Genomic DNA, 23,315 nt, shown 5'->3' with positions numbered 1-23,315 from the left:
TCGGCCGGAGGCAAAGGGGCGAAAGAAATGGCTGACATTAAGTCGACTCGGCGCCGGAAGAAAAGTCAAGAAAGATGGGGAACCAGCGGATTTATTTTATTTTTTTTAATAAAAAGTGCGGGAAAGAAGTGTGCTAGACCTTTGGTAAAATACTATAAATAAATAAATATTATGAAATAATAAGAGAACTTCAGAAACGAGAGTGCGGTAAAAAACATACCTAAATATGCACTTAAAATATTTTTTACAGTTTGCTGCTCGTTGCCATGCATCTATCAAAATTGATATATCGAATGAAATTTGTATCATGATATCAGTATAAATTTTTATTATATTAAATTTTTTTATAACAATATATCATTTAAATTTTGGTAGACTTTATTGAACAAGAGGTGAGCTATAAGACGGGATAGTCTCAGCTTTAGCCCTCTTTATAGAAATATATTATCTAATCTAAATACCCAAAGTCAATTATAAATTTTCTAACTAGTTTAGTATGTCCTCTTCTCCATATCTAAAATTATCCAAATTTGATGAGAAATCTTATAAAGCAAAACATAATAATAATAATAAATTTTCTGGGATTTATATATCTTATGAAAGACTTGTTATATAATACGATGGGTTTCACCCCTGCAAGTAACCACGAGTTAGCACAATTGGTTAAGGTAAAGATATTGCGACGAAAACAGAATGTCTTACCCCTCTTTACATGCGTTACTTTATCGAGGTGATGATTTTATTTTTTACTGTCAATAATTAAATTCAAAAGCTTCCACATATCAACGCAGTTTTGCATGAGGTGCTAGAGTAAAATATTTCTTGTAATTTACTGATACTAAAATTACATTTAAAGATTGACTTTTAAAATATTCAACCGAGTTTGATTTTTTGTTTTTGTTTTTATTTAAGTGTTTTATTATTATACCACACTCACGGGAACAAGACATGCTTTCTTATCAGAGGTAAAAGACCCAAGCAACAATTATCTTGCGATAATAATTAACGATAATGGAAAGTATATATATTCCAACCAAATAATATTCAAATTCCAAATTTATTCATAATACTACACGACTAATTATTGGATCCAAAGTTAACGAAAAATCAAACAATTTCAAAAACATGATAAAATTAAAGAGTCGCAATTATTTTAATAAAATAGAAATCCAGCAGCAAGCGAAACCATCAAAGCCACAGCGGTACCAATTCCATTCACCTGCAAATAAATACAAAAAAAAATTATTTTATAAAATATATAAAAAAATTAATTTGAAAAAAAAAATCATTGTTTTCAAATTTAATTTAATTTCACTCACATTGATTTTGTTGCTTCCTGAAGCGGAGGGGGCAGGGGCAGGGGGAGAGGTACAGTTTGCGGCCGGAGCCGGAGCGGGAGCCGGAGATGGAACGATCACGCCATTGCTGAGATCCACAAACCCCTTGGACTCCAGGTTCTCTTTGTCGAACCTGTGCTTCTGAGGCACGCCGTTGGCCACGGTCTCTCCGACCTGCCACACCTGCTCCACCGTCGTCGTCGTCATCTCCTTGGGCAGCACCAACTTCCCGAAGATCCTCATCGTGCCTCCGGACAACTCCGCCGCGAGATCCGAAGTATCGAACGCGATCGGGGCCTCCGAGATCGGGCCGTACCCAGAGATGTTGTAGGTCTTCACCGCCAGCGTCCCGTCGGCCTGGTGGAACCCGATCAAGGTCTGGCTCCCCCTCATGCCGCCTCCGGTCGGGTTGATGGCCCACGCGACCCACCCCTCGGGCTTATCCGGTGGAGCCACGAAAGCGATCGACAAGCTGCGGGCGGCGGAATCATAGGTGAAGTGCAAAGAGGAGTTGAGTTGGGGGAGGTCGAGGCAGTGGGCGAAGGTGCGGTTCGAGGAGAATTTGTCGGAGGAGCAACCACCGGCGGCGGAGACGGAGGCGGAAGCGGCGAAGAGGAGGGCGCAGAGGAGGGCAAAGTTGTGAGATCCGGCCGCCATGGCTTCAATCAGAATTCACAGGCAAGGGCTTGCCCTGTTTCTAAGGCGGTGATGGAATTTATAGGAAATTGGGCGGGAATAAATAAGGAATAATATCATAATTTTAATTCGAATAGTACACGTGGTGAGTATGCATTCGTTGAGAGAATTGGGACGATGGATTAATTTCTAGAAGTTGGTTACATAATTCGATATTGCAATTTGGTAAATAATACGCGTCAAATAAAGTAAAATTGAATTCATGACATATAAATTTGCAATTGCGTGTATAGATAGCTCTTTTTAGAATATAAGCCTATTAAAACGAATCTTAAAATATTTAAATAATATTATTAGCATACGTTGTTTCTAAAATTTGAGGACCAGGGTAAATAAAATATTTAGTAAAAAAGTAACATTTTATTAGTTTCTAACGTTTTGCGATTCATTTCCTTTTATTAGAATCCCTTTTGAGATATATATAAAAAAAATTAAAATTACTTTCTATTATATTTTGCATTATGGAAATAATCTTATTCCGATATTATGGCAATGAATAGTTAAAATTTGCCTATAATTTATCTAGATGATCAATGAAAAATTTTCAAATGATCGATCTTATTGATCGCCCTATGTTAAATGCTACCGGGTTCATTAGGAAATTGCTAAATTTAAATTTTAAATGGATCAAATATTTATGGTAGTTAGAGGTTGCTACAATCACTACTGGAAAAGTTAGGTTTTTCGGCCAATATTTTCTGTCCAAATTGAATTAATGAATTTAGCTGGTAAATAATTATAATTACCGGCTAAAATTTATTTTGACAAATAATTTTAATTATTACCGGTCAAAGTTAAATTTGACTGGTAATGTATATTTTTTTATTGTCCAAAGTTTGATTTGACTGTTAATATTTAAGTTTTGACCGACTAAAGTTAAATTTGGTCGGTAATATTTAATTTTTTACTAATCAAATATATTTGACTGGTAATGTGTAGTTTTCTACGAGTAAAAATTAAATTTGGCTAATAATATTTAATTTTTTACAGACCATAGTGTTATATTTGGTTAGTAATTTACTTACCAAATCTATTTGGCCGATAATAAGTTTACTGGCCAAAATTAAAATTGGCTAGTATATTTAGTTTATTATTGACAAAAGTTAGATTGGTCAGTAATATTTAATTTTTTGTACTAACCAAATTTATTTGGTCGATGATGTGTAAATTTTTACTGGCCAAAATTAAACTGATAATATTTAATTTTTATACTAATCAAAATTAGATTTATCAGCCATTTTTTTAAGTTATATTTGTTATGACCAAAGTTATATTTTATTAACCAAAGTTATATTTGTCAACTAGAGGTGTAATTGAACCGAGCTGAGTTGAACAATAAGAGATTCGAGCTCGGTTTGATTGGTTTTTCCCTACGCTGAAGAATTTTTTGCATTTAAAATAATTGGCTTTTCCCCTAGTCCATCGTGACTGCCGTCGCCCACCGTCGTCGGTCGTCATCGCCCACCGCTGGCCGTTGCCGCCTTCGGCCGCCTCCGTAGGCGGCGGTCGTTGCCGTCGCCGGTTGTAGGTTGCCGGCGGCCGACGGTTGCTGGTGGCGGCGGAGGCCAATGGCGGCGACTGTTGGTTTCCACAAGCTCCGGCAGAGGTGCGGCGACCGTCAGTAGAGGTCGCAGGATTTTTTTTTCATCTTATAATAATACGAATTACATTCTGTATAAAAAATAATGGACACCAAACAAAAGAATGTAATCATCCTTGTAATTGTAATCAAAGATTACATACATTACATTACCAAACATAATAATGTAATCAAGATTACATTACATTACATTACAAATTTAATTACATTATAAACTAGATTATATTACACCCAACTAAACATAGCCTTATTTTATCTTTGTTTACACGCCCCTTTGAAAAACCCTTCATCTTCCTCATCAAAATACAAACTTTTAATTCCATGTCTTTATTTACACCTTTTTGCGGCTTCTCAACGAAAACCCTTCATATTCTTCAAAAAAACCTGAGTTTTTATTTCCGCCGCTACTCTCCTTCCTCTTCTCTTCCTCACGCGCGTCCGCAGTAGCCGCCTAACCTCTGTCGCCACACCTCCATCTATACCAACTGCTGACGATGATGCCACATTCCTCTCACAATACTGCACTTCATCATACTTTGTTTTTTTCTCGCAATGTTAGTTGGCGATCCCAACACTTGTCTAATAATCTTACTGTATCAAGTTTCATATTGCTAGTCAATTTGACTTGCATATCTATTTAATCACCCGCTTCACCCTCTATGCTTCTACAACATCCACCTCTCTTACAAGTAGACGTCTTTCACCTTTTAGTCTTATTATTTGCCCCTTGAAAAAATATATCACAGATTTGCTTCATCCCTTTTGTCATTTAAGCGACAACTTAGTCTCCAGATTATTCTAAAAAAATCAGGCGATCTTCCCTCTGCTAGAACCAAGGTGACAATTTTTTTTTCTAAATTTTGAGTATGGCTCATGGCTAAATCCCTTTTAGCAGGACATTCCAAGCTTAGATTTTAGTATGCCACTTATTTGATCAAGATTGGCCTATATTGATTTCCTACAAAAGGTTTGCGTATCATGTCATCTAGTTCATCATCCATCTTATTGATAAACTCATTATTCAAAATAACTTTGTTTATGCATAATTTAACCATCATTTATCATGTAAAAACAACAACAACAATATATATATATATATATATATATATATATATATATATATATATATATATATATATATATATATATATATATATATATATATATATATATATATATATATATATATATATGATTTTGATATATTGTGCGACATGCGTCGAGCATGATTTTTTTTTGATTAAAAAAATAAATAAAATATATTTTTTTATGATTTTATTGGTAGGGTTCAGGCATCCTAATTGGGATATAATTTTCCAGTTAATTTTTTTAAAAAAGATTTTACCTCTAGGGTTTAGATTTTCCAATTGGATTATAATATTTAGTTAAAAAAAATTAAAAATGAAATAAATTTAAGTATTTACAGAGTATTGTAATATGTTAAGGGGATATCGTAATGTATTAGCTACTTATATAAAGAAATATTATTTTTTTTAATTAACTGTGTTTTGTTATTTTTTTTTAATTTTGAATTAAAAAAATAATTTTTTTTTTAAGATTTTATTTTTAGGGTTCAAGCTTTGGGTTATAGTATCAAAGCTATTTTTTTTTTTAGATTTTACCTCTAGGGTTCAGGCTTTGGGTTATAGTATCAAAGCTATTTAGGGTTCAGGCTTTGGATTATAGTATCAAAGCTATTTTTTTTTAGATTTTACCTCTAGGGTTCAGACTTTGGGTTATATATCAAAGTTATTTTTTTTTTAGATTTTACCTTTAGGGTTCAGGCTTTGAGTTATAGTTTCAAATCTTTTTTTTTTTTTTAGATTTTACCTCTAGGGTTCAGGCTTTGGGTTATAGTATCAAAGCTTAGATTTTACCTCTAGGGTTCAAACTTCCCAATTAGGTTATAGTGTTTGGTTTAAAAAAAAATTAAAATAAAATTAATTTAAGTATTTATTGAGTATTGTAATATGTTGAGGGGATATATTAATATATTAAAAATTTATATAAGGAAATGCTAATTTTTTAATTTAAAATATTAAAAAAATTAAAAAAATTAAAAAAAGCTATTAATTGATCTCCTGCGCGATGCACATAGTCGTGCACTGTGCGCGTCGCGCAGGAGATCAAAACTCTCTCTATATATATATTTATATGATGATGATGAAGGTGTTATTTTATTACTTATCAATACTTTTAGAATGAGATAATGAGACAACATTATCATTATGTGAGAGATATGAGAGGAATAAATGCTAGTTGAGGAAATTGAAATATAAACTGAAACCAAATTTAGTATTATAAGTTGATCTAGTGTATAATTAATAGTCACGGATTGTTGAGCATGTCTAGTCTCATTCATGAATATTATTATTTGGATATGCATCAAGAATTGTTAAGCATGTTTATATCTATATACCATTTTTCCATATTTTTATTTAAATTATTAACTTACTAAGTCTTTTTTTTTTAAAAAAAATGCAGATGTCATCCAAACCACTTCACTTACAAACTAGTTTAACCATATCAACTGAGCAATCCTCTATTTCTATTGATGTTAGACTTTCGCAAACAACACCAAATGCTACAACCACATTAGTTGTTCCTCCATCTATCAGTCATCCAGATTCACCAACTATGACTCCAACATTTTCACGACAAGGTATATAAATATTTTTTTTATTGTTTTTTTACTAATGACATGATGTTTATTTTTTTAATAAAATTGCAAGGGGCATGATGCAATTGAGGCTTGACATCGATATTATTGCACAGAGGAGGTTGGGTGACGAGCATGCTTGCACGAGAGCAATATGTAATTAAGTTATAATTTAATAATTATTTTTGTCATATTTGTATTTTATTTTTGGTATGATAAGTTTTTTATATTCAAATATATTTGTTTAATATATAGGAAATGATGATCACCCTCTATAATGATAAGAAGGCCTCACTTTTAGCAACAACAACAAAAGATGATATTTCTCCACTCACCTCGATGATTTTAAGAATTTAGCTTTTGAATGTTATCAGGAAGTACTTGGTCGCAAATTTTATTATATTCGTGGATTAGGATTGGGACCCAAACCACCACCAAAGACATACAAGATTTCGACATCTGCTACTCCTACATCATCTAATATATAAGCATAGATTGATGTTATGCGAGAGATAATTGTTGCACAAGATGCGCAGATATCTAAACTGAAGGCCCAACAAGTCAAGACATAAAAAATATTACAACATCTCCTCATGCAACAACAAGATAGTGGATTACTCGAGTCTGAGTCAACTCCTACCTACGAAGGAGAAGATTATCTATAAATAGTTGATGTTTAGTTAGATATTTTATTGTAACATACTTTTATAATTTACTTTGTCATTACTTTCTTTTGTCATTTTTAGATAATTTAATAGTATGGTAAAATTTATCTTTTTATCAGTTATTTAATTAGTGTTTTGAAATTTATCAATTATTATTATGTGGAAACACTTCATAATTAAATTAATAAAAATAATTTTTTAAAATTTAGCAACTAAATGTATTTTGGCTGGTAATTGAATTGAAAATACCGACCAAATATATGTGGGTTGATAATTTTTTTAATATATTATCAGCTATATATATTTGGTAGTTATTTTAAAAAAATTATTCGTCGAATAAATTTGTATTTGGACGTTATTTGTAAAATTTTATCATCCATTTATTTTTTAAATTTTACCGGCCAAATGTACATTTGGCTGATATTATTAACAAAATTTATTGACCATTTATTTGGGCAAAAATTATGACCAAATATATATTTGACTGATTTTTTTAAAAAAATTATCGACCATTTGTTTGGACAAAAATACCAGCCAAATATATATTTGGCCGTTATTTTTGAAAATGTTTACTGACCATTTGTTTGGTCGGTAATTGTTTAAAAAAATACCAGCCAACATAATAGTCGGGTACCCTTATTTAACGACCATGGATTACCGGCCAAACCCTAGCGAAACATATTTAGCCGGTAATCCATATTACCGGCCATTTTATTTCGCCGGTAAACCCAACTTTTCCCTAGTGAATAATATTATGATATTTTTAATCGCATTGAAATAATTTAAATTAAGTTAAAATAATTTTAATTAATTTAATAATTTTTTTTATAATTCTTCACATCAAATTAAATTATTCCATTGTAATTGGTACACTAATATTAAAATAAGATTATTTTTATATGATAAAATATCCTTTTTATTCATGTTTTTTAAAAAACATATATTTTTAATAATTCTAATAATCAGATACATCCTTTTAATTTCCATCTTTTTATTAATTTAAATCGGTCAACCAATATGTACCACCTAACCCATGACGATCGGAGGGAGCTCGGGACGATGGCAACGGCCCTCCCTCAATTTTTTAGTACAAAAAGTGTAACAGTATAAAAATGTAAGGTGAATGACAATCTCTAAATATAAACACACATCTTTCTCTCCCTATGAAACTCCTAACTTCATCCAGACATGGCGAAATTGACCCATCGAAAGAGTTTCATCCAAAATCATTGTTCCAACCAACTATCTAAAAAAACCCAGCCATTTGGATTAACTACCTAATTTGATTTTTCAAACTCGTATGCTCTATTTGCTTAGAGGCGTGGATTGACGAAGGAATTACAGATAAAAAATCCATAGAGGGTTGGGAAAGAAAAAAAGATGGAAGGAAAAGGAAAGAAAAGAATATCTGTGGAAAGGAAAAGGAAAAGAGAAAGAAAAATGACTAAGTAAAAATCATGCTAGCTGGCATAGCTTCTTCGATAGTTGGGGAAGCTGTTGGGAAGATGCCCATAAAACAGATATTTATTATTAATTGTTAATTAAATAAAATAAATATTTATTTTATTGTTTGATTGTTTTATGTTTATTTATATAAAAATGAATATCTTAAAATCCATAATATATTATTGTAATTATGATTTTAGTATATAAGATTGTTATATACAAGAGGGTTAAAATCATAGATAATATATTTAAAATGTCCATGATTAATTAAAGTATGGATATTTAATTGGTAATCATAAATGCAGTCTGCTGATATTATGAATATGATAGTCTTATCCGGACAGTCAGTGTAATGACACTAAACAGAGGTATTTTATATAATATGATTATATAGGACAAGGACCAAATGTGATTTAAGTGTATGTTTAAGTACCATTACAAAGACTCGAATCAACATCGCTAAGATGATCATATGTAGATCAATCTAAATCATGAGTTGTCATAGACTCCTTGTTTGTATTAACATGTTTCTTGATTTGTTTGTTAAAACCTATTTTAAATAATAAGTGTAACACTTACATTTTGGAGACTCAGTTATACATTCAGATAGAAATATGATTTATAGATACGGAATCCGTAACTTCCGAAAGGATGCTAAAATGATTCTTTTGAGTATCGATTCTAGCACTGAATAGTTTGAGCGCTTTAATTCATAATTAGATTATGAATTAATTGTTCACCAGTGAATCAATGGTACTTAAGGTTTTAGATACAAACAGAGAGGTAAAACGGTAATTTCACCGAGCTCTATTTGTGAATCATGAATGGAGGGTTGATCGATAGGTAATAAATATATCAATGGACTGTTCAAATCTTTTGAGTAAATAAGTTCCATAATTCTCAAGAGTACAATTCCGGATTTTAGTGGAATAATCTTGGAGTTAATAAATTAGATAATTAATTAAAGAGCTTTAATTAATTTTATCTAAATTTATTGGAGCTTTAAATTATGGGTCCATGGTCCCTAAACCATCTTCGTATAATACTCTTAATAATTAATTTGATTAATTATTTATTCTCATAAAATTTATTAACTAAAAAAATTATTTATTATTTTAACTAAAGGGAATATTCTATAATTGTAATTTGATTACAAATAAAATATATATGATAAAGAAATCAAATATTTAGATATTCTATTTGTAATTTGATTACAAATAAAATATAAAAGAGAAAAATCAAATATTTGACAATATTATAAATATTCTCACAAAATATAATACACCGTTACCCTTTTTTCTCTCTCACTTTATAATACACATTTCTCTCTTTCTCTCCCACTTTTATATGCATAATACATGTCTCTCTCTCTCTCTCTCTCTCTGAAAGTGGAAGAGAATTTTTGATAAAAATTCTATAGTTGATTTTTGTAAGAAAAGTTAGGAGAGTTAGCCCACACTTTTGTCCATCGGTTGATTTGAAGAATTGGCGAGGAAGATCATGGAGTTGAAAGAACTTCGGCGACCTGCAAATCGTAGACACGAACTCAAGGTAATGATTCTAATTTTTTTTTAGAAAATTGTAAACAAAATATTATAATATTTGTATGTTAAATTATAAGAGAATTTATAAAAGTTCTTATAATTAAACAAGACCACTTGTTCGATCTAAACAAAATTATTTTGTTGTGAAAATTTTTTAAAAGATGTTTAATCTATTTTTCACATCTTCCGTTGCACATCGAATAGTTAAAAACCAACAGAAGCAGGATCTCTGCTGTGTCTTCCAGGTTGGACACCAGAAAGATGCCCTCGGCAAGATATCACTCGTCGGGCCACTTGCCGGTGCAGCGGAACACCACCTGCTCCATCATTGATGGAAACATTGTCACTATCTTGTACGCCATGAACCCTACTTCGGACGAACCCTCCTAAATTTTTTTTATTAGTATTATTTTAGTTTATAATTGCCCTCATAATTTCAGTGTAATTTTTTTTGAGATATATTTATTGACTATTTTGAAATTATATATTATTTACTTCCGCTATATTCTTAGCTTCACCCCTTGCCAACGCGTAGAGATCAAATCTGGCCCGACGAAGAGGACAAAGGTTGTCGGATTATCAAGTAGAGCCGTTAATTTGGGGTGGGTCCGTCGGGTTGACCCACTCCGTCAAACAATTTAAGCAGGTTGAGTTGAAAATTTTCAACCAAAGTCCGTTGTGGGTCGACCTGCCTAGGCTCGTGACTCTCTCAAATCGACCCGTGACGGGCTTGGGTTGGACTCCATAGGTTGAGAAATACATATAAACTAAGTTTTATGTCAATTTATTATCTTTCTTTGTTATAATTTTAAAATAAAAAATAATATTTTTCATCCCACATAAGTTGTCGTTAGTGTCCATTTATATTTAAAATACATATTTATGAAATATTTGATTGATGAAATCTTTTTGATGTAAAACGTTGAAGATATGAAATATTTTTTTTTAAATTTGATGGGCTCGTGGGTTGGTCCGTCAAACCTGCAATCCGCTTTGGATTGGATTGGATTGGAAATTTGCTAATCCGCTAAGTTGACGAATTGACCCGTCCTGTTCCACCAAATGATTAGTCTATCATAGACCAACCCGTCCCACCACTGATTGACCCCGTCTGACATCCTCATCAACTGATCAGATATGCATCCTCTGTCTTCTCTAGAGTGTCCAATCTCCTAGATGGATGGATCGACATCGTCCTCGATATCAGCGGCGTCATCAGGTCGACAAGGTGGTGGTGAAGATGAAGCCAACTCGCGCAAGGTGCAACCGCCTTGTGCGGTGCCAACCTACGCAAGGCATAGCAGCCTCACGCGGTGCCTCTAGCACAGTCACCTCAAGCGGTGCCACATTCACGACGCACAACAGCCTCGCTCGGTGCTTGTTAGCGCACATAGTTGAGGCAAAGATGCGGTAAAGGATGAACTCACTCAGGATGAATTTTGGGATGAATTTTTAAAAAATTTTCATCATGAAAATTTTTGGAACGAATTTTATGACGAAAAAATTTTCATCCCAAAATTCTCGTTGACAACTTGTCACCAAATTCATTGCCAAATTTGTAACAAAAATAATATTCGTCCTGTAAAATTAGGGACGAATTTGGCAACAAAATCGACAATAAATTATAAATTTGTCATCAAATTTGTTACAAATTCTACAACAAACATGAAATTCATGACAAAATTATCATTGGCCAAATTGCAACGAAAATAAGTTTTTCCTTCCAAATTTGTAACAAATTTGACGACTAAAATAATAATTTTTTTTTATATCTACGATAAAAAAAAATAGTATGGAATAAATAGCTAGGAAAAAAAATTTTGCAACTTACGTTGGCTTTCCGTCCAATTTAGAAGGATAAAAAAAATGATCCACAAATATATTCATGAATCCCTCCCTCTATTATTTAATAAGAAGTAAATAGTATGGAATAAATAGCTATGAAAATTATTTAATAAGAAGTAAATAGTATGGAATAAATAGCTAGGAAAATTTTTCTGTATTTTTAAATTCGTCTTCCCAAGCACATTAGTCCAATTAAATATATTGAATATACTATTTAAAGATCAAATAATTATTTGATAACAAATAATAATTCCTAATAAATATAAATATAAAAACACTTATTCTCTAAAAATTTTGAAAGAATAGAAACATGACTTTTATTTATATATGAAACAAATTAACTTCTTTAATCAATTGCATAAGCTTAAAGATTGTTAACTATATTTGCAATTAAAAAAAACTTCTTATTTATATTTGTAATTGATTAAAAGTTTATACATGGTGCATTTTATAATGATCATATTTTTTAAAATTATCAATTTTTAAAATAAAAATGTTTCAATCAAGTAGATCCCACCACGATTCAAAATCGACGATTTGGAGCCGCAGGTTCAACGATTCCTGATAGGTTGACAAAAGAGCTTATACTTATTTATGTTGGTGCAAAGTGCACCAGAATTGAACTTGAGTTTTGATATTGTCAAAGGTTCAAGTTAAGTCTTGTTGTGACATGATATATTGACTAAATGTGCATGCTATTTACTCAATCGGAAAAGATCTAGTCGCGACTAGGCAGGGAAGTCTTAGCAGATCGTGGAAGTCAGGTAGAAAAGTCCAAGTAGGTCGAGGACTTGACAACTAACAGTTGGACTCAATAGGTATAGAGGCCCCTGTAAGGAACTAGAGCGCTAAACACACTTATGTGGAGCGGAAACCATCTAGTTCCTCTAGGAGATCTATGGGAAGGGAAAAGAAAAATATACTAAGTTTTCTAAAAGAACATGAAAAAAGTTATACCTTTGATGCGTGCACACGGACGCCAGATAGCTTGGATCACAGCATGATCACACGTTCACACCTCTATGGTATCCGCACAAATAAGTCTTGCCTTCGTTTGTCTCACAAACTCACAAGTAGGAGAAGGAAAACACCTAAGGTTGTGCTAGCAACCTAGAGTAGGTGTTTCGGCCAAGAAGAGAGAAGAGGAAGGAGAGAATATGTAGGATCGAGAAGCGCTAGAGGGGGGGGGGGGGGGGGAATAGCGCTCATGACTTTCACACTTTTCATATTTGGAAAATCGAGTTAAGCAGTGGAAATTAAAAGCACAACACAGAAAGAAGACTTAAGTATTGTTTACTTGGTTCGGAGCCTTGGGCGACTCCTACTCCAAGGTCCGCGATTGTTGATCGCTTTTGGTGGGCAATCACTATCAATCCGTAAATCTTTTTACAACTTTAGAGTACAAAAGAATTTATACCGACAATACAAAAAGATGAAGAAGCTAGTCGTCAATGTCGGAGTGTCGAAGTGATTCGGAGCAGTGCACAACTTTAAAGGATCACTTGAATTCTGTCTGTCGTTCCATGGAAGCTGCAGCCCGAGGCTCCTTTTATAGCCTTTACAGATCTGATCCAGATCCTCGAAACTCAGGATCAGATTTGACCCGAAGCGAATCGATCGACCGATCCCCACGTTCGGCCGACCGATCAGATGGTCTCCTTCTCATCCGATCCGCCCGATCCGCTCGCTCCGCTTCGATCTGGTCAACTCCTATCTCTGGTTCAGTCGACCGATAACCAGGTTAGGTCGACCGATCCCCTGGTCAAGCCCGATCCACTAGCTGGAAATCTGATCTGCTGCTTGGGGGTTCGGTCGACCGATCCCGGTCAGTTCTACCCCTGCACAAAAATGTTAGTCTCCTGCAAAACAGAGTTAGAATATAACAGAATATATATAAATAAAAGTTTAATTTGACAGTCTTCGGACTGTCCGGTTCTGACTTCGGATTTCCGCCCGGAAACCCTAGGTTGAACCGACGCCTACTGTTCCCTCTTCCGGGGAACGCATCCTCACCTACTCCACTCAGGAGAAGTTACCTTTTTCCAGTTCGGTCCTCCAGACCGACTGGACTTTTGCTGAGCGTCCGAGGCTTCCGGTCTTCATGTTGGACGTCCGATCCACGACCCGTCCAGACTTCCACCTGGTTCGCATGTAACAACCCAAATTTCCTCATTCCGAGTCCTAATAGCACTTAAAAATATTTAGAAATGCTTTATAAATATTCTAGAGATTTTTAGAAATTTTTAGAGTATTTTTATGTAATTTTTGGAGTTCGTTTGGTATTTTTACCAAAAGAAACAAGTTGCAAAAAAATAAAAAAAATAAGCCAAGGTTCGAACCGGAGACCTCCGGTCAAGCAAAGCCTTAAGTTGTCTCGGCTGACCAAGTGCCCAAGCGGGCGTTGCTGATTAAAGGAAGAGTGAAATTTATTTAAGTACTAGTTAATAAACAGAAAATAAATAGGAATAAAAGGGATTCGGCCAAGATTCGAACCCGCAACGTCCGACCCAGTCCACAACTTAAGCGGAGCGCAATAGCCAAGTGCCCAAGCGGGCGGAGCTGATTAAAGGAAGAACGAAATTTATTTAAGTAGTAGTTAATAATAGAAAATAATTAAGTATAAAAGAGATGCGACCGAGATTCGAACCCGCGAACTTTGACCCGGTCAGAGATTTAGGCGAAGCGCGATAGCCAAGCGTTCACCAGGTATTTTGTGAACAAATTAATAACGAATTAATCTTAAGCCATAACAGAAATACTAAGTTATAAAAAGGGATAAGTTGATGTTCTGTTTTCCCGTGACCTAAAACCATTCTCCTCTCCCCTTCTTTGAGCGTGCGACAGTTGTGCTCGGGCGGAGAGCAAGGAAGGTTAGGGCATCGTTTCCGGTGGCCGGCCAAGGACCAAATCCGAGGGCTTCCTCCACCATCGTGATCATCTTGGCGAGGAGAACAAGTAGATGCGAAGAAGTTGCCGAGAGCTTGAGTTTTGCCGAAGCCCTAGGAGCCTTCTTCTTCGGTAGTGAGTCCAAGAACGCCAAGGTAAGTGCTACTCACCTGCGGTAAGGGTAGTTTCGAGCTTTGATTTAGTGTTTCTTTTAGTTTTCGGAATATGCTGTAAAGGATTGTGGTTGCTTACTTGCTTGGGAATTTAGAGTAGATCCAAGATTTGTTTTTTTCCTTAAAATTAGAAATTCAGATTTTTATACAGATTTTAATTAAGCTTATAGTGCAGATTTTTATTTAAGCTTATAGTGCAGATTTTAATTAAGCCTGTAGTGCAGATTTTAATTAAGCTTATAGTGCAGATTTTAATTAAGTTTATAGTGCAGATTTTAGGTGGAACTTGTAGTGCAGATTTTTGGTGAAATTTATAGTGCAGATTTTTGGTGGAACTTGTAGTGCAGATTTTTGGTGGAACTTGTAGTGCAGATTTTTGGTGGAACTTATAGTGCAGTTTTTTTAAAAAAAAAGATTATAGTGCAGTTTGGTTGAGTATTATAGTGCAAGATTTATGTTTGCATAGTATGCAGAAATTGTGTAGCATAGAATGCAGAATCTTGATTAGTAGAGTATGCAGATTTAGTTTTCAGTTTGTGATTTTGGCTTAGTATTCTAGTTTAGATCATGTTGTAACATGCTTAAAGATCTCTATTGCTCTATAAAAGTAGAAGCTTTACATAGGTATCAAGTTTTAACAGATTTTTAGTGTGGAATAGCTATGTGTAGCATTACAGATTTTGAATTGTTTAGCATTGCAGTTTTGATGGTTTAGCATTGGAAGATCCAATTAGATCTCTAGTAGCTTAATTAGATTTACAGATTTTATTAAGCTTACAAGTGCAGATTTTATTAAGTTTACAAGTGTAGATTTTATTAAGCTTACAAGTGCAGATTTTATTAAGTTTACAAGTGCAGAATTTTATTAAGCTTACAAGTGCAGAATTTTGTTAGTATAGTATGCAGAATTTTGATTAACATAGTATGCAAATTTTTGTTTATGCATTTCAAAGTTAGAATTTGTTTAAACATTTCAGTTTTTAAAGAAGCATTCTTTATTAGAGGTATTAACAAATATAAGAAAGATAAAGAAATGAAAGAAAAAGGCCAAGGCCTTAAGTAGATCCCAAAGTCAAGGCTTTAGGGATTTTGGCACACAAGGTGTTTGTTAAAATGCCAAGACATTTAAAGAAGAAGTAATTAAGATAAATCAGCTTATGAATCAGTATTTTATTTTTATCAGTAGCACCGTGCTGGACTCTTAGTTGTCCTTGGGAATTATGCGTAGATTAGTTATTTATGTTTTCCGCTGCCACTAATTGCATGTTTAGATATTCACATGTGTGCAATGTTAGTTAAGATAAGTTAGTAGTCCAGTAGCGCTCCACCCTCACAGACAAGTAGCGAGGAGGGTGGGGTGTTACAAGTTGGTATCAGAGCAGTTCCTATTCTCCAGCATCACACATCAGCACCAGCCTTTGTTGGTTGCTACTCGGAAAACCTATAGGTTCCACTGTACAAAAATTTTGTACAAAGGTCTGAACCTTTTCCTAGCTACCATGTGTTCTTTTAAATTAAATTTTGGATCGCCTGCGGAACTTAACACGTTTGATCCAAAACTTAATCTATTTGTTCTTTTAGGTTTTGACTTGGATCTCCTGCGGAACTTAACACGTTCGACCCAAGTCTCCTTAAGTTATTAATTCCATTAAATATTAATTTCCATAAAAGGTTCCCAGTACTGACGTGGCGAGGCACATGGCCTTCTTGGATATGGGAGCAACCACCACCGACTAGACAAAACCTTTAATAGAAAGCTAATATTTAATTTCCTAAAATAACTTTAGGTTAACCAAAGAGAACAATCAAATCACAAGGAAAAGAAAGAAACAAAAGAACACAACTTCGAAAAAAATATATTCGAAATACTAGAACGTAAGCCTCTTGTATTTGGTATTATTTCCATAAATAACTAGCATGATGCGGAAATAGAAATTACTAGTTATACCTTGTAGAAAAAACCTCTTGATCTTCTACCGTATTCCTCTTCAAACCTCGGACGTTGTGTGGACAATGATCTTCCAAGATGAGAAACCACCAACCACCTTCTTCTCCTCCAAGCAAGGTTCAGCCACAAAAGAAAAGCTTTACCAAGGAGAAAAACCAAAATACTAACCAAGCTCCAAGAGATGCTAGCTTTCTCTCCTTCTTCTTCTTCTTCTCCGAGTAGTATCCGGCCACCACAAGAACTCCAAGGGAGAGGGAGAGGTTCGGCCACCACAAGAGGAAGAGAAGGAGATGATGGCCGGCCACACCAAGGAACAAAAGAGGGAGAGGAATAATAGATGTTGTGTCTTATGAAGGCACCCTCACCCCTTCTTTTATATTCCTTGGCCTAGGTAAATTAGGAAATTTAATTACAATAAATTTTCCTTAATTTCCTTGACATGATTTAATTGAGAAAAATAAAATAATATTTCCCCAATTAAACAATGATGGCCGGCCAAATCAATAGGAAGCAAGTTGGACAAGTTTCAATCAACAATTAAAACTTTCCTTATTTGTTTCCGGAAATTTTAAAAAATAAAATTTCTCTTTAAAATCTCTTCATGGTTAATAAAAGGAAATATCTATAATTTTAATTTTATTAACATGTGAATAATTTTAAAGAGAAAATAAAACATCTCTCAATCTACAAATAAGGAAAGAGATCTAATCTCTTTCTTTAATCTTTGTAAATCTTTTACAAGAGAGATATTTTAATTTTAATTCTCTTTTAAATTAAATCTTCCACATAATAATAAACATTAAAATTAAATTTTCTTTTAATTAATTATGGCCGGCCCTACTAGCTTGAGCTAGGGCCGGCCACCTTAAACTCAAGCTTAGGCCGGCCCTAGCTTGGTTCCCAAGCTAGCTTGGCCGGCCCCTTAGGTGGGTATGAAGGTGGGTATATGTGGGTATAGTACTCTATAAATAAGAGGCTACGATAGGGACCGAGAGGAGGAATTGGTTTTGGTCTCCGATAAAATTAAGCATCCCATGTTCGCCCGAACACACAACTTAATTTTATCAATGATAATTCATTCCACTAGAGAACTATCATTGAACTACCGCACCAATCCCAAATTACATTTTTGGGCTCCTTCTTATTATGAGTGTGTTAGTCTCCCTGTGTTTAAGATATCGAATGTCCACTAATTAAGTGAGTTACTGACAACTCATTTAATTAATATCTAAGTCCAAGAGTAGTACCACTCAACCTTATTATCATGTCGGACTAAGTCCACCTGCAGGGTTTAACATGACAATCTTTATGAGCTCCTCTTGAGGACATTATCAACCTAGTATCTCTAGGACACAGTTTCCTTCTATAATCAACAACACACACTATAAGTAATACCATTTCCCAACTTATCGGGTTTATTGATTGAACGAACTAAATCTCACTCATTGATAAATTAAAGAAATAAATATCAAATATGTGTGCTTGTTATTATATTAGGATTAAGAGCACACACTTCCATAATAACTGAGGTCTTTGTTCCTTTATAAAGTCAGTATAAAAGGAACGACCTCAAATGGTCCTACTCAATACACTCTGAGTGTACTAGTGTAATTATATAGTCAAGATAAACTAATACCTAATTACACTACGACCTTCTAATGGTTTGTTCCTTTCCATTCTGGTCGTGAGCTACTGTTTATAATTTATAAGGTACTGATAACATCATCTTCTGTATGTGACACCACATACTATGTTATCTACAATATAAATTAAATGAACAACTACAAACAAATGTAGATAATTAGACCAAATGTGATTCTTTATTCATAATGAATGTTTACAAAGCTTAGGCTTTCAGTATACACTCCAACAGCCTTGACGTCTTCAAGTAAGAAAGTATTTAAAATTCTTTTATTTAGTATGCTTTTCCTTATTATTTGTAGTATAGAGAAATTCTTAGAAATATTTGTTTATATGTGCTTAAGCTAGATAAAAGTTCTTGTTTGTCTTTCTATATTTTTTTTAATATGTCTAGAGAGTATAGAGACAATTTCAGATTTTCTCTCTCTACATAATTAGATGTTAAGAAGAAAGACAGATCTATGCGGATGTGCATAGATTTTAGAGCACTGAACAAAGTAACAGTTAAGGACAAGTACCCTCTTCCCAGAATAGATGATCTATTTGATCAGCTAAAGGGGGGGGGGGCAACAACGTGCTCTAAAATAGACCTGCGCTCTGGGTACCATCAGTTGGAAGTGAAAAGAAGTGATACACCCAGAACAGTTTCCAGGACCAGATATGGACACTACAAATTTGTAGTCATGCCATTTGGTGTGACTAATGCACCTGCGGTCTCTAGGGACTTTATAACAGGTCTTCCAAGGACCACTAATGGGTACGATGCGATATGAGTGATGGTGGACCGAGAAGTTAAGATGACTAAGAGACAAAGAAGTACCACTAGTAAAGGTCATCTGACAGAACCAGAAGCACGAGGAAATTACTTGGGAGCGTGAGGACAGCATGAGGTAGAAATATCCAGAATTATCCAGAATTATTCTAAGTTCGAGGATGAACTTTTTATAAGGTATGGGAGATTTGTAATGACCCAAATTTCCTCATTTTGAGTCCTAATAACACTTAAAAATATTTAGAAATGCTTTAGAAATATTCTAGAGATTTTTAGAAATTTTTAGAGTATTTTTATGTAATTTTTGGAGTTCGTTTGATATTTTTACCAAAAGAAATAAGTTGCAAAAAAATAAAAAAATTAAGCCAAGGTTCGAACCGGAGACCTCCGGTCAAGCAAAGCCTTAAGTTGTCTCGGCTGACCAAGTGCCCAAGCGGGCATTACTGATTAAAGGAAGAGTGAAATTTATTTAAGTAGTAGTTAATAAACAGAAAATAAATAGGAATAAAAGGGATTCGGCCGAGATACGAACCCGCAACCTCCGACCCAGTCCGCAACTTAAGCGGAGTGCAATAGCCAAGTGCCCAAGCGAGCGGAGCTGATTAAAGGAAGAACGAAATTTATTTAAGTAGTAGTTAATAATAGAAAATAATTAAGTATAAAAGAGATACGACCGAGATTTGAACCCGCGAACTTTGACCCGGTCAGAGATTTAGGCGAAGCGCGATAACCAAGCGTTCACCAGGTATTTTGTGAACAAATTAATAATGAATTAATCTTAAGACATAGCAGAAATACTAAGTTATAAAAAGGGATAAGTTGATGTTCTGTTTTCCCGTGACCTAAAACCATTCTCCTCTCCCCTTCTTTGTGCGTGCGACGGTTATGCTCGGGCAGAGAGCAAGGAAGGTTAGGGCATCGTTTCCGGTGGCCGGCCAAGGACCAAATCCGAGGGCTTCCTCCACCATCGTGATCACCTTGGCGAGGAGAACAAGTAGATGCGAAGAAGTTGCCGAGAGCTTGAGTTTTGCCAAAGCCCTAGGAGCCTTCTTCTTCGGTAATGAGTCCAAGAACGCCAAGGTAAGTGCTACTCACCTGCGGTAAGGGTAGTTTCGAGCTGTTTCTTTTAGTTTTCGGAATATGTTGTAAAGGATTGTGGTTGCTTACTTGCTTGGGAATTTAGAGTAGATCCAAGATTTATTTTTTTCCTTGAAATTAGAAATTTGGATTTTTATACAGATTTTAATTAAGCTTATAGTGCAGATTTTTATTTAAGCTTATAGTGCAGATTTTAATTAAGCTTGTAGTGCAGATTTTAATTAAGCTTATAGTGCAGATTTTAATTAAGTTTATAGTGCAGATTTTTAGTGGAACTTATAGTGCAGATTTTTGGTGGAACTTGTAGTGCAGATTTTTGGTGGAACTTATAGTGTAGTTTTTTTTTTTAAAAAAAAGATTATAGTGCAGTTTGGTTGAATATTATAGTGCAGGATTTATGTTTGCATAGTATGCAGAAATTGTGTAGCATAGAATGCAGAATCTTGATTAGTAGAGTATGCAGATTTAGTTTTCAGTTTGTGATTTTGGCTTAGTATTCCAGTTTAGATCATGTTGTAACATGCTTAAAGATCTCTATTGCTCTATAAAAGTAGAAGCTTTACATAGGTATCAAGCTTTAACAGATTTTTTGTGTGGAATAGCTATGTGTAGCATTACAGATTTTGAATTGTTTAGCATTGCAGTTTTGATGGTTTAGCATTGGAAGATCCAATTAGATCTCTAGTAGCTTAATTAGATTTGCAGATTTTATTAAGCTTATAAGTGCAGATTTTATTAAGTTTACAAGTGCAGATTTTATTAAGCTTACAAGTGCAGATTTTATTAAGTTTACAAGTGCAGAATTTTATTAAGCTTACAAGTGCAGAATTTTGTTAGTATAGTATGCAGAATTTTGATTAGCATAGTATGCAGATTTTTGTTTATGCATTTCAAAGTTAGAATTTGTTTAAACATTTCAGTTTTTAAAGAAGCATTCTTTTATTAGAGCTATTAACAAGTATAAGAAAGATAAAGAAAAGAAAGAAAAAGGCCAAGGCCTTAAGTAGATCCCAAAGTCAAGACTTTAGGGATTTTGGCACACAAGGTGCTTATTAAAATGCCAAGACATTTAAAGAAGAAGTAATTAAGATAAATGTAACGCCCAAAAATTCTCAAAACTATTTTAGAAATATAGTATAATTATTCTGGAATTTTTAGATATTTTTCCGGAATTTTTAGAGTAGCGGAAGTAGCAAAAATAATTAGAAAAGCAAAATAGCCTAAGCGGGGATTGAACCCGAGACCTATGGCTTAGGGATAATGTTAGTAACCAGTTGAACCCAGCAGGGTCGTGCTGAAAGAGAAGGGAAACATTTATATTTAAGTTTAAGTTGGGCCAAAATTACCCACTTAATATAAATCGGAAATTAGAAGAGGAGTTATGAGTTATTCGTGACTTTCTCCTCCTCACCCTAACCTCACGCCGACTCCCCTTCTTCTCTCCTTCTCTCGGCGCCAACCACAAGGAAGACCTAGGGTTCTCTCCCTAGGGCCCCAAGGATATCTTCCGGCGATAACTCCGGCACGAGGACGCTCTCCTTCGCGAGGGGAATGCTTAGACGCGAGAAGATCGTCGAGAAGTCGTCTCCACCGGAATTCTAGCGAATAGAATTGTAAGGAAATTAGCGTACGAGGTAAGAAACCCCTCACCTGCAGTATAAGTAGCTTCCGTTTGGTTTTCTATGCATTAGTTTAGTTATATGCAGATTTTTCGACATATAGGGTGTATTTAACCCTCCTCGCAGGTTTAGAGATTTAGTGAGTACCTTTAGATGGGCCGGACACGTCTTTCCCCCTTCAGTTGGAGGTTTAGATGCTGTTGGGTGCCTAAAGGTAGTCTCCCTAATAGAGAGGGGAGTTAAAGCACACTAGGTGTTCGATAAAATAGCTAGTTAAGTAAAAATGCAAATTAGGCATTTTAATAGCTCAGTTGAATGCATTAGAAGCATCTAAATCAGTAAATCAGTTTATTCTAGCTTATATGGGACTACGGTCCAATGGGTGGGCTCCCACAGTCGCCTCTGGGTTCAGACAACCTAGCTCTAGGTTCAGATAACCTAGAAACAGCAATTTAGGACAGTTTAGCTATATTCAGTATTTTACTTTTCAGTTGGCACTGTACCGGATTAGATATCCATTGGGTTGGACTCCCACAGTCATCCCTAGGTTCAGATAACCTAGTAAACCCTACTGAATTCGGGACTTGCAAACCCGGGTTTAGTTAGGGATGCACGCACAGTAAGTACAGTTGCCGGGCCCAACAACACATGATTATTATTTTGATCTACTATACTATTAGTTTTCAAAACTCATAAAATCAGTTATGTTAGTTGAGTTGATCTCAGCTTCAGGTTAGCTTCAGTTAGCTTAGTTCTCTATTATTGTTCTATGTGATTAGCTTGCTATGCCATGTTTCAGCTTACATGTTCAGTTATTTCAGTTTATGCTTGCAACCATAGTATGCCATGCCAGTATATGTTTTCAAATAGCATTCTTTAAAAACATGTTTGCATCGTTGCATGTTTTAGTGAGATAGTTGGTTTCTTACTAAGCTTTAAGCTTACAGATTCTACTTTCCTTATACTGCAGATAGAGGTAAAGGGAAAATGGACTAGCAAAGGAGGCTGGAGTTCAATGCAAAGATGGTGTGTGTGGCAGGAACTGGAATAAAAGATCCTCAGGGATTTTAGCAAGCTTAAATAGTTGAATTCTTAGTATTTCTTCTTTCATGCAGTTTTTAGACCTTAGAATGTTTAAACCATGGGAGATTTATTTAGTTTGTTAGTAATTATGTTAGAATGCTGGTTAATAGTTGCTAGAATATATTCCAATTGATTTTAGAATTGTTGTGTGAGGTTTTGGCACGCCAGAGTGCTGAAATCAGAGTTCCAGGGTGAAATCAGAACCCAGATCGGTCTACAGACCGATCAGAGTCGAGTTGTGCCGCTGGATCGGTCAGCCGACCGATCCAGATGCGAACAGAGAGTTCGCGTCTGCACTGGATC

At 34.6% G+C, this 23,315-nt stretch overlaps 1 protein-coding gene across 1 annotated transcript; it reads right to left on the bottom strand.

The window, feature by feature from the left end:
• Positions 1–1,153: 1,153 nt before the first annotated feature.
• LOC122011149 (auxin-induced in root cultures protein 12-like) lies at positions 1,154–1,994 on the bottom strand. Its single transcript, XM_042567572.1, has 2 exons — positions 1,320–1,994; positions 1,154–1,219 (listed from the first exon to the last, which is right to left on the bottom strand). Exons 1-2 carry the CDS (start codon positions 1,992–1,994, stop codon positions 1,154–1,156), a joined length of 741 nt encoding a protein of 246 aa, XP_042423506.1.
• Positions 1,995–23,315: the final 21,321 nt, after the last annotated feature.

The sequence above is a fragment of the Zingiber officinale genome, chromosome 8A, assembly GCF_018446385.1.
Source record: "Zingiber officinale cultivar Zhangliang chromosome 8A, Zo_v1.1, whole genome shotgun sequence".
NCBI classification, from domain to species: domain Eukaryota; kingdom Viridiplantae; phylum Streptophyta; class Magnoliopsida; order Zingiberales; family Zingiberaceae; genus Zingiber; species Zingiber officinale.
Note: the sequence above shows the minus strand (reverse complement) of the source record. Positions and strands in the feature narration are given on the sequence as shown.

Excerpts from the sequence above, each read along its gene's own strand:
- LOC122011149 (XM_042567572.1), bottom strand. The coding sequence starts at position 1,994 with ATGGCGGCCGGATCTCACAACTTTGCCCTCCTCTGCGCCCTCCTCTTC. Across the intron at positions 1,220-1,319 it reads CAGGAAGCAACAAAATCAAT|GTGAATGGAATTGGTACCGC; the intron begins GTGAGTGAAATT and ends ATTTATTTGCAG.